The sequence below is a fragment of the Myotis brandtii genome, unplaced genomic scaffold (genome assembly GCF_000412655.1).
Source record: "Myotis brandtii unplaced genomic scaffold, ASM41265v1 scaffold13, whole genome shotgun sequence".
NCBI classification, from domain to species: Eukaryota; Metazoa; Chordata; class Mammalia; order Chiroptera; family Vespertilionidae; genus Myotis; species Myotis brandtii.
The window spans coordinates 7,211,431-7,223,013 of NW_005354595.1; the positions used below are offsets into that span (position 1 = coordinate 7,211,431).

The 11,583-nt window shown below is 49.0% G+C and overlaps 1 protein-coding gene across 1 annotated transcript in view; it reads left to right on the top strand.

The window, feature by feature from the left end:
• GRIN3A (glutamate receptor, ionotropic, N-methyl-D-aspartate 3A) overlaps window positions 1-11,583 on the top strand; it is a 165,136-nt gene that overhangs the window by 131,227 nt on the left and 22,326 nt on the right. Inside the window, exons 8-9 of the mRNA XM_005859834.1 lie at window positions 3,538-3,702; window positions 5,619-5,695. Of these exons, the coding sequence (XP_005859896.1) occupies window positions 3,538-3,702; window positions 5,619-5,695 (242 nt within the window). The remainder of the gene's footprint in view (window positions 1-3,537; window positions 3,703-5,618; window positions 5,696-11,583) is intronic.

Here is an 11,583-nt window from a genome sequence, read left to right on the forward strand (position 1 = left end):
AAGAGTAAGAGAGGCAGAAGGGGAGGCTCGGCTGGAAAAGTGCAGCGCGCTCACCCTGGTCCTCGGGGACGAGCAGCCGAACTGCGGCTGCAGCTGTGCATCGCACACTCAGGCTCAGACACAATGTAAACATTTCCGGTGGCGCTCACAGGCAGGTTACTGCGGGTTTTCAATTCAGACGGTGAGTTTTGAATAAAAATGTCTGCGAGTTGTTAGAGGGAATAGACAGAGCTCAGATGGCCAGGGATCTGTCAATGGTGTTCGTTTGAAAGGCAACGTGTGCTTTGGCCACAGACAGACCTGGATCCACAGCCTGGCTCCCCATTCGTTAGCCGTGTGATCGTGGGTTAGGTCGTTAGTCTCTATGAGCCTCAGTTTCCTCGACTGTGAAATGGGGATAATAGTATTTAACTTAACGGGGTGATTAGAAGATCATACTACACGTATGTGGTATCCGGTCCACATATTAGATGCCCAGTTTTAAAAAGTAACCACTTCTATTTGTCCATTAGTGTGTGGGTGTAAACAACAGAAATTGAAAGGAAGAGAGGTATAAAATAAGCTGAAACAGCCTCTTCGTTACTGAGGTGGTAAGAGGAAAATGAGACTATTGGCTGCACAAGGACACACAGAGGGAAGCCGTGTGTTTAAAGGCGAGATGACTCACTGTGTGTTACACTTTTCTTCTTCATCTTGGCAGCGCCTTCTCAGAAAGCAGTGCCAGTCTGTTTAGTGTTTTGCTGAATGGTTGATGATGTTCAAGTCCAAAGTGAATTGCCGCAGTTTCCTCTTTATCCGTAGCGGTAATAGCACACTGAGTCCTTCTGTGATGGCTAGTTCCTGTATCCATTACGACAGGTGCAGGCCAAAAGCTATTTCCAAACACATTTGCATATACTTTCCAGAGATGAAGTTATATAATGGACACCACCTGTAGAGAGATGTCCCAGGAAAGCTCCAGTACCTGTGTAGCCCTCGGGCCCCGTACACCTCCTCACAGAGCCCTACTGGGGCCCAGCATTCCTCTCCCTAGGGCTGGCTTCCACTGGCATCCTCGGGTGGTCGGCCCACTCTTCCTGCCTGTGTCTCAGCCCCCTGGATCTGGACCTGCTATGTCCCTGCTCACCTGTAGTCATTAGTTCACCAGCAATCTTAGAGCCTGAGCCACAGCCTGAACTAGCGTCATGGAGGAAACCAGATCTGTGGCCCAGGCTCCACCAAAGCCTGAGGTCTCCAAGCTCTTCCCCTGAACCCTGCCCCCTAGATACACTTCCTGGAATACCCAGGAGGCCTAGCCATGCCTGAACCGTGCCTGGCTGGCAGTTTCTCCCGGACTGGGAGTGGAGGTAGGGAAAATGAAAGAAAGGGAAATCTCTTCAAGAGGATGGGAGGCTCACCCACATCAGTCAAACGAGTTGTTTAAGAGGGTAGGCTCTGGCCAGCTGGTGTGGCTCACTGGTGGAGTGTTGTCCCATGCACCCAGAAGTTGCTGGTTCAATTCCAGGTCAGGGCACATGCCCGAGTTTTGAGCTCAATCCCCAGTAAGGAGCGTGCAGGAGGCAGCAGGTTGATGTTGATGTTGATGTTGATGTTTCTATCTCTCTCCCTTCCTCTCTCTCTAAAAATCAATAAAAACTTTAAAAAAAAAAAGAGTGTAGGCTCTGGAGCCAGACTGCCTGGGTTCAAACCCCAGCTCTAACCTTTCCTAGTTCTGCGACCTACTGGTTCAACTCCAGGTCAGGGCACATGCCCGAGTTTTGAGCTCGATCCCCAGTAAGGAGCGTGCAGGAGGCAGCAGGTTAATGTTGATATTGATGTTTCTATCTCTCTCCCTTCCTCTCTCTCTAAAAATCAATAAAAACTTTAAAAAAAAAAAGAGTGTAGGCTCTGGAGCCAGACTGCCTGGGTTCAAACCCCAGCTCTAACCTTTCCTAGTTCTGCGACCTTGACCAAGTTACTTCACTCGTTTGTTCCTAAATTTCCTCGCCTATAAGATGGAGATAACAGGACCCACCTGATAGGTCGTTATGAATATTAAACAAGTTGCTGCACTGATAAAGAGCTCAGAACTGTGCCCTCCACATATTAAGTGTTAAATAAATGATGTGAGGATGAGGATGACAGAAAGCCTCCAGCAAAGGGCTGACACCCAGGCATCCCAGGGCTTGCCCTCCCTCACGACGCATGCCTCATGCACCCTACCCCTAAGTCGCAGTCCCTTTCACAACCCCCTGCATCACTGTGCCAGAAGGTCACGCCTTTCCTTCTTTGTTTCCACCACCATAAGCTTAGAACGGGTACTTTTCCAGGCGAGCCTCCCCGTCTGCCTCTCTTACTCTAAATCTTACCTCCTGAGTCAGCCTCTCCACAGAGCCCAGGGGGTGTGGTCAGGTACACAGGGTATACCTGTGGTTCTCAACCTTCTTAATGCCGTGACCCTTTAATACAGTTCCTCATGTTGTGGTGACCCCCAACCATAAAATTATTTTCGTTGCTATTTCATAACTGTAATTTTGCTACTGTTATGAATCGTAATGTAAATATCTGATACTATACAGGTTTGCTTCCTCCCCAGACTCAGGCTGATTAAAGGCAAGGACAAAACCCTCCTGTCTCCATCCCGTGGGACTTGGAAGAGTGCCTGGCACGCAGTAGGCACTCAACCTATCCAAGGTCCATCCTTCTGCATGACTGACTCTTGCCGTCGATGTCAGTGACGGAATAATACCTGTGTCGTAGAGAACTCGGGAGGGTCCCCTTAGGCAGCACATGTAAATCGCCTAGCCAAGTGCGGCCACATGTAGTTATTGGTACTGTGGTTGCTGGAACGGCAGCAGAGCCCAGGCTTCGGAGCAAAACAAACTTGGACTTGCAGACCAACTCTGTCACCTAAAACCTGCAGGGACCTCCGTTTCCTCAACTATAAATTGCAGTTATAATACCTATCTCCGGGCAAAAGAGTAAGCAATCGACAAACATTAGGTGGCTTCAATTTCTCCTCCGTGGCTGACTAATCTGGGGACCTCGCTCAATTTATCTCATTTCTCTGCTCCTAGGTTCTGCATCTGTAAAATGAGTACATGGAACTAGTTGATCTCTGTGTTTCCTGCCAGAGCTACATTTCAAAATTTTTGAAAATATCATCTTTTCCCCTGAAACCTACTCATTCTACGTCCCTGAGAGAGATTCTTTTCTTGATAACTATTCACTGTTTTAATATATCAAATTGTTTCATCCCTCAGACTCTCTCTCACTGCCTCTGTAGAGGCTGTCGCATGGTTCAGACTCAGGGCCTCTGCACAAGTCCAAGGCCATTCATACAACAGGACTGTGTGTGAGTGGGACCCCAGGACCTGCGCTCCATCCTGACTGGACTGCTTTCACAGTGCAGTGGAAGTGGGGTACACAGGGCACACAGGGGGGACAGACTCCGCATCCTCGGGATCTAGGAGAAAAAGAATCTGCATCCACGAACGAACAAGTGTGGGTGCAAATGGAGCATCACACCCATGGCCTCTCCTTTCTGTTCTGCCCCAGACTTTGCAGATGGGCATCAAGCACTTCTCTGGGCTCTTCGTGCTGCTCTGCGCCGGGTTGGGTCTGTCCATCTTGACAGCCATTGGTGAGCACATCGTGTACAGGCTGCTGCTACCACGAATCAAGAACAAGTCGAGGCTGCAGTACTGGCTCCACACCAGTCAGGTGAGTGCCGCGGGCCTCTTGCTCCGCTCCCAACCGTCAGGATTCCCAGTAGTGGGAGGATCCCGAGCCCCAAGTCAGACCGACAGTGACACGTTACCTAGAGAACTGAGGTGGTGGACACCCTCCGTGTACAGGGCAGTCTCCTCCATCCCATTCATTCACTTTCCCCTTAAATTAAGCTCTCCCATAAAGCCCCTTCCTTTTCTATAACCCTCCACTGCTGCTCACAATGGAAGCAATAGAAACAAGTCGAGGCAGTACTGGCTCCACACCAGTCAGGTGAGTGCCGCGGGCCTCTTGCTCCGCTCCCAACCGTCAGGATTCCCAGTAGTGGGAGGATCCCGAGCCCCAAGTCAGACCGACAGTGACACGTTACCTAGAGAACTGAGGTGGTGGACACCCTCCGTGTACAGGGCAGTCTCCTCCATCCCATTCATTCACTTTCCCCTTAAATTAAGCTCTCCCATAAAGCCCCTTCCTTTTCTATAACCCTCCACTGCTGCTCACAATGGAAGCAATAGAATTGGGTTTTTTTAAACCTGGTTTCACTTAAATAGTAGCAATCTGAGGAGCTGTTGTGAAAGATTTTTTTCCCTACAGATTCTTCTCATGCTAAAATTGAAACCCATTAAATGAGCTTGAAGTCCCTGATTCCCTTTGAGCCCACCGGCCCTGGTTCTCTCTGAATTTTCAATGGTACAGAAAATGGGGCCACTTTTGCCCCATTCATCTGTTTTGCTGACCACTCTGTTGTCACAGTACTTTTTTTTTTCCAGGTAGGTTACTATCACTGGCTTGGTTACACTTGAACCCTGTTTTCCTACCTTCATCCTGGGAAATATTTGGTCTCTTAAGGAGAACTCCGGTCTGCCTGGTGTGGCTCAGCGGTTGAGGGAGCTTGAAGTCCCTGATTCCCTTTGAGCCCACCGGCCCTGGTTCTCTCTGAATTTTCAATGGTACAGAAAATGGGGCCACTTTTGCCCCATTCATCTGTTTTGCTGACCACTCTGTTGTCACAGTACTTTTTTTTTCCAGGTAGGTTACTATCACTGGCTTGGTTACACTTGAACCCTGTTTTCCTACCTTCATCCTGGGAAATATTTGGTCTCTTAAGGAGAACTCCGGTCTGCCTGGTGTGGCTCAGCGGTTGAGGGTCAACCCATGAACCAGAGGTCACCGGTTCGATTCCCAATCAAGGCATGTGCCCTGGTTGCGGGCTCAGTCCCTGGTGGGGGCTCTCTCATCAATGTTTGTATCTCTCTACCGCTCTCCCTTCCTCTCTCTAAAATCAAGACATATTTTTTAAAAAAGAGAACTCCACAGATCAGTTTTGTTCTCAAGTGTTCTTTCCTTCTTTGTTTTAGCTGCTGGGGAGTTCAGACTTCTTCTTCTTCTTTTTTTTTTTTTTATTATGCAGGCATCCTGGTATAGTTAACAACAGAGTTGGTATGAACCAGGCCCAGAATGCCAACCAGCTTCTGGCTGCTGTTCTCCCAGCTGTGTAACACTTACCTAAGTACATAGCAACCTAGGCAGCTGCCTATGACTGGGGCAGACTTTTTTTTTTTTTTTTTTTTTTTAACTCACCTTTAGCAAGTGCACTGGGCCCTTTGTCACACCTTAGTCATGACAGCTCTTCTATATATCACATACCTTTTTACAACCCAGAGCTTTTCTAAGCTTCCTATCAAATTACTTTTTTCCCCTCCTTGTAGAATAACTTACTAGTAGACTTAGAATTTTTGTTCTCTTGAGATTTGAGGCTGAATGTTGATCTGTTTCGGGCACCTCTGGACATTTGTTTACAGAGGCCAAGGCTTGTAATGACGAGATACACCGTTGAATCTCAGGCAGTGCTTTGGCCCTGACTGTGTGTTTCTAATAACCTCTGTGTGTGACTCTGTTCTTTCTGCCAGAGATTACACAGAGCGCTAAACACGTCATTCGTAGAGGAAAAGCAGCCGCGTTTCAAGACTAAACGTGTGGATAAGAGGTAAGAAGAGACTGGGTTTCTTCAGATTTGTTAATGTAAAAGGTTAGAGATGAACTGAGACTCCGTGCTCAACAGGAAAATTATCTATAATAATAAAAGCATAATATGCTAATTAGACTGGACGGCCGAAAAACCTTCCGGACAACATCCCGGACAACCTTCCAGAGGAAGCTGGGGCTGCAAGGACCGAGCCCCTTGCACAAATTTCATGCACTGGGCCTCTAGTGTATAAATAACTCAGATAGATTAGGACCAAGTTGTTGATAAACATAATAAGTAAAAGAAGATGTAGTTTCAAATAGAAATAGAACAGACAAAAACCATATCTGCACATCTATGAACACTGAAAGGCAGCATAGACAATATTTGTCCAAATCCCGTCTCAGACACTTACAATATGCATGGCCTTGGGCAAGTTATTTAGCCTCTCCATGCCTCAGTTTCCTCCTATGTGAAATTGAGTTAAAAACAGTACCTGCTCCCTAGAGATGCTATAAGAATTAAATGAGATAATACATGGAAAGCCCTGAAAATAAAGCTATTTTAGCAATCGCTCTTGTGTTCAAAATACACATAACACAATTCATGACTAACTGCAGGTAATTAATTCACGCAATATTGCCTTTTGGGCATGTTTCCACGCCCCACTCCATTCTAGCACTCCCAGGAGTTGAAATATGCAGCAGACATGTTCTGCTTCATCCATTTCCTGGCATTCTTATGCCAAACTCCCCAGAAAAGAGCAGCTCATTACCAGGAATTAACAAGCATTAAATGCACAGATGACATTTGAAAATCAAAACGTCACACCTTCCCCACATCCAACCTGGGGACAACTGTTGCCTGTTCACTCGTGGTGGGTGGCTAAGGATGTCAGAAGCTTTTGGGTCTGGTTCCTGGCTTGGCTGCCTAAGTTCCTGGTTCATTCATGTGCCAGGGGCCTCAGTGTAGGGCATTACCTGCCAGCAACTCTGTCATCGATGACAGATCCTGGGCTCAAAGATAAGCCTTCTGGGTAATTTTGAAATCTGACACTCACACTTCTCTAACAGAAGGAAAGGCAAGGGTGGAAAACATGATTTGTTTTTCTTGTTTGAACCTCCTCTGATACTGCCGCCGCGCCCTTCTCTACAGGTTGCGTAGCTTGTCGGGATCATTTCTGCTGTCTCTTAAAGCCTCTCTTCCCAGTCGGTGAGCAACCCCCCTGCCGCTCAGTCTGTGGTCTTCCTGTACCATCTACTGCGGCCCTGTCAGCGACAAGCTGTAGGCGGAACGGGTCACAGCTGTTCTATGTCATACATTTTTTTCTATAATTATTTTGACATAAATTTTTAACCGGAGGAACGCAGAAGGCACAGCAGCAAAGACATCATCTCATAATGACGAGGCATTTGTTTTCCAACCTAATAGTAGCAGGAAGCCCAGCTCCAACTGTGATGTGAATCCTAAACACATCTCTTTCGCCTAAATTGAGGACCAAATGTGTCTTTCCCTCAACTTGTCCACTCTTCTTGGCAAATCCCCTTCCGGAACCCCTCATTCTGAGAAGGCCCTGGGGCAGAACATGTCCTCGTGGGTTATGTTGGGTCCACACTTCCTGTAACCAACACCCACCTGTAACCTTTCAAAGGTGCTGAGTGTTTGAGGTCCCACGGCTGTCGTGCAATCTTCTGAATGGCCTAGTGCCGTGGTCGGCAAACTGCAGCTCGCGAGCCACATGTGGCTCTTTGGCCCCTTGAGTGTGGCTCTTCCACAAAATACCACATGCGGGCGATTGAAACTTCGTGGCCCATGTGCAGAAGTCGGTATTTTGTGGAAGAGCCACACTCAAGGGGCCAAAGAGCCGCAGTTTGCCGACCACTGGAGTGGGTATCAAACCTCTGCATTCCACAATTGCTCGGTGGAAGCTTGTTTGGCTCATTTTTTAGTGTTAAGTACAGTTGACTCACTGGCCACATTACACTCTCAGGCTGAGAAAGGCTTGATACAAAACACAACCTACCCAAGGGAACCTCACCTAAAGTCAAGTCTAGGGCTTGATTAATTAGGTTATGAGTTTTTCGATCCTTACCTGCTCCTAAGAGACAATATATATTTTAAAGATCTCCACTCAAGCCCGGCCGGCATGGCCAGTGGTTGAGCATCAACTTATGAACCAAGAGGTCACTGTTTGATTCCCAGTCAGGGCACATGCCTGGGTTGCAGGCTTGATCCCCTGTGTGGGGCGTGCATGAGGCAGCCGATCAATGATTCTCTCTCATCATTGATGTTTCTATCACCTCTCCCTTCCTCTCTGAAATTAATAAAAATATATTTTTAAAAAAAACAACTCTCCACTCATGTTAGGTTTAGAATTTACAATAAGCTTGACATTGCAATTTACAATTGAATTACAAAGAAGGCATTTAAAATTATTAGGTTCTTATACTCAAGAATAATAAAAGGATGATTTTAAAACACACACACACAACCTAAACACCGTGGGAGGGCAGCAATGTCTCACACTCATTCCTTCCAACTAGACACCAAGTCTGACACTCAGCATCTGCCGACTGGCATTCACAGGTGGTCCAGAGCCACCTGTCGATTATCGGAGCACTTGTGATGCTAGGAGCTAGAGTTTGTCAGGGAGCTAGAGTTTGTCAGGGAACATATTCTTCTATGTTCTGTTCCTGGATACATGTACGGAAAGCTCTGGAGAAAACCGGATTGGCTCTGTGTACCTGATTTCTGTGGTTGCCTGGACAGTCCACTAAAACCTGTGGATAGATGCCCTACTCGCAGGTTTTCCCCTATGAATCGTTCTATGGGACTATGTTAGTTTCACTGGCTTGAAAACTCTCTTTTGGGGGGAAGAATATCTATGCAAATGCACATGTCTGCTACAATTTGACATCCTTTCTGTGTACTCCATATTTGTTGAAGAAATTAAGCAATCTATCTATATAATAGAGGAATATGCAAATTAGCCAGGACAACGTAATGTTTCAACCGAACAGCAGGGACCTGAGGCTGCATGGCACCTGGCCAGGGCGAGGGACCTCAGGCCACGCCCCCTGCCCGGCAGAGCTTGATGTGGGACCTCGGGCTGTGCCCCCCACCCCAGTGGGACTTGATGGGGACCTGAGGCCACAGCCCCTGCCTGACGGGCTTGACAGGGGACCTCAGGGTGTGTCCCCGCCCCAACGATGAGCCAGGAGACCTCATGCCACACCCCCTGCCCCAGCGGGGCTTGATGGGGACCTCAGGCCGTGCCCTCCACCCTGGCACATGGCCGGGAGACCTCGGGCCATGCCCCCCGTCCCGGCGCTGTGCTGGGAGACCTCAGGCCGCGTCCCCCACCCCGCGGGGCTTGACAGGGGACCTCAGGCTGCGGCCCCACCTGGGTGCTGGGCCGGGAGACCTCATGCTGCGCCCCCCCCCCCCGGCTGGGGGGGCTTAATGGGGACCTCAGGCCATGCCCTCTGCCTGGCTGGTCTTGACAGGGACCTCAGGCCGCATTCCCACCCCGCAGGGCTAGATGGGGACCTCAGGCCACATCCCCCACCTTGTGGGGCCTGACAGGGGACCTCAGGCTGCGCCCTCTGCCTGGTGGGGCTTGACGGGGGACCTCAGGCCGCACCCTCCACCCCGGTGTCAAGCCAGGGGACCTCAGGCCGCACCCCCTGGCCTGGTTGAGCTTGGTGGTTACCTCAGGCCATGCCCCTCGCCTGGTGGGGCTTGACAGGGCCCTCAGGCCACACCCCCCATCCCACAGGGCTTGACAGGGGACCTCAGGCTGCACCCCCTTCCTGGTGGGGCTTGACGGGAAACCTCAGGCCATGGCCCCCACCCCGGCTGCGCCCCTCACCTGCAGGGCTTGACAGAGGCCTCAGGCCACTCCCCTTGCTCTGCGGGGCTTCATGGGGACCTGAGGCTGTGCCCCCCAGCCTGCGGGGCTTGACAGGGACCTCAGGCCATGCCCTCTGCCCACGTGCCGGGCTGGGGGACCTGAGGCTGCACCCCCCACCGGAGGGGCTTGACAGGGGTGGGGCTGTCCAGGTCTGGGCCTTACCCAATGGGGGTGGGGCCAACCGGATCTGGGTCTCCTGTGTTTTCGAAGTGCATGCAGGTGGTGGGCAGGGATTTGTCTCTGGGTCCCGCAGTGCACCCCAGACTCTGACAGGAAGGAGATTTTCATATACATTTTACTAATTTCCTTTCATCTCTTCTATTATAGAGAAAGGGCAAATAGCAATATTAAAATATTTCCTCTAATTAATTCCCTTTTGATGTGCACGAATTTCGTGCACCGGGCCACTAGTAGATAAATAAGTGGATTACTAACATGTGTGTTTGAGGAAAGCCTGGGAAGAATTTTAGGCCATGGTCTGAAAGTTGATGTTGCTTCTATTTTTATTTAAAGCAGGAAAAAAAAAGTGGATATTGCAAGAAACTGTTTACATATAGTCCTTGATTCCCTTTAACATGTGATTTCATGTAAGTTTTGGTCTCTCCTTCACCCCACTGGGTTTCCAATACACCCCCCTTTCCTCTCACCCCAGGATACACAAAAATTATAAACCATATAACACACATTGCTAATGAGATTGTTTTGAAATTATTCAAACTCAATAGGAAATCGGTTGGAGAGAAATTTAAAGGGAAGCATAAGGCTAGAAGGAAAATTATAACCACATCTCTGATCCAGGTATAAGTGGGTTCATTATAGAATTTTACCCAGCCCAGGATACATGAGAGGTAAGGTCTGGTAACCCCTGCTCATGTATATGAGACTTAGACTATGAGAAATGTTAAAGAACTACAGGGTAGTTTAGAATGTGTTTGTGTGTTTTAATAGCTTGGGGCATGTAACAGTTAATTTTTACTGTAAGAAAATACCTCAATACTTAATGTTTCAAACAACAGTGAGTCGCTTATGAATCTATGGGTCAGCTGTGCCATTTACTGATCTGGGCCAAACTTGGCTGATCTTGGCTGCATTTGCTCACATGTCTGCAGCCAGCCTGTGGGGCAGGGGGAGCAGCTCAGGGCTGGCATTGTCTGTGATGGCCTCGGCTGGGCCACCTGGGAAGACTGGGACTCTCTCCAATGGTCTGCTGCCATCCAGCGGACTAGCCTGGACTAGCTCACGTGGCAGCAGCAGTTCTGAGAGACAGTGGAAGTGTGTGAGGCTTCTTACAAGTTTGGGCGTGGAGCTTCTGCCACTTCTGCCACTTTCTCTTGCCCAGAGCAGTCCTGAGACCGGACCAAATTCAAAGTGGAGGGAAAGCAGACTCCCGCCCTTGAACTCCCCGTGATAAGCATGAGGAGCAGGGATGAAAGGAGGAACAAAGGCTTGTGACCACTTTTGCCATCTGCCACAGGGGAAATGAAATAGAATCATCCTGTGAAGTCATCCATGTAACTGAATCAAGACTTTGTTATCCCTCCCCCTGCAGGTCCTCTCCTTCTCTTCCTGGCAATTGAGAGCCCAGGAATAAAGTCTTGCTTTAGTTATATGGATAGGGACCAAGGCACAAGGACCAGATAGAGCATTTTTATTTTGTTTGACCCTGTGGTAGATTGCAAAGGTGGTCCTCTTCTCCTCCTCCTCCCCCTCCTCCCCCTCCTTCCCCTCTTCCTCCCCCTCCTTCCTCTCCTCCTCCTCCTTCCTCTCCTCCTCTCTTCCTCCTCCTCCTTCTCCTCCTCCTCCTTCCTCTCTTCCTCCTCCTCCTTCTCCTCCTCCTCCTCCTTCCTCTCTTCCTCTTCCTCCTCCTCCTTCTTCTTTTTTTAAAAAAAATATATTTTATTGAATTTTTACAGAGAGGAAAGGAGAGGGATAGAGAGTTAGAAACATCAATGAGAGAGAAACATCGATCAGCTGCCTCCTGCACACCCCACACTGG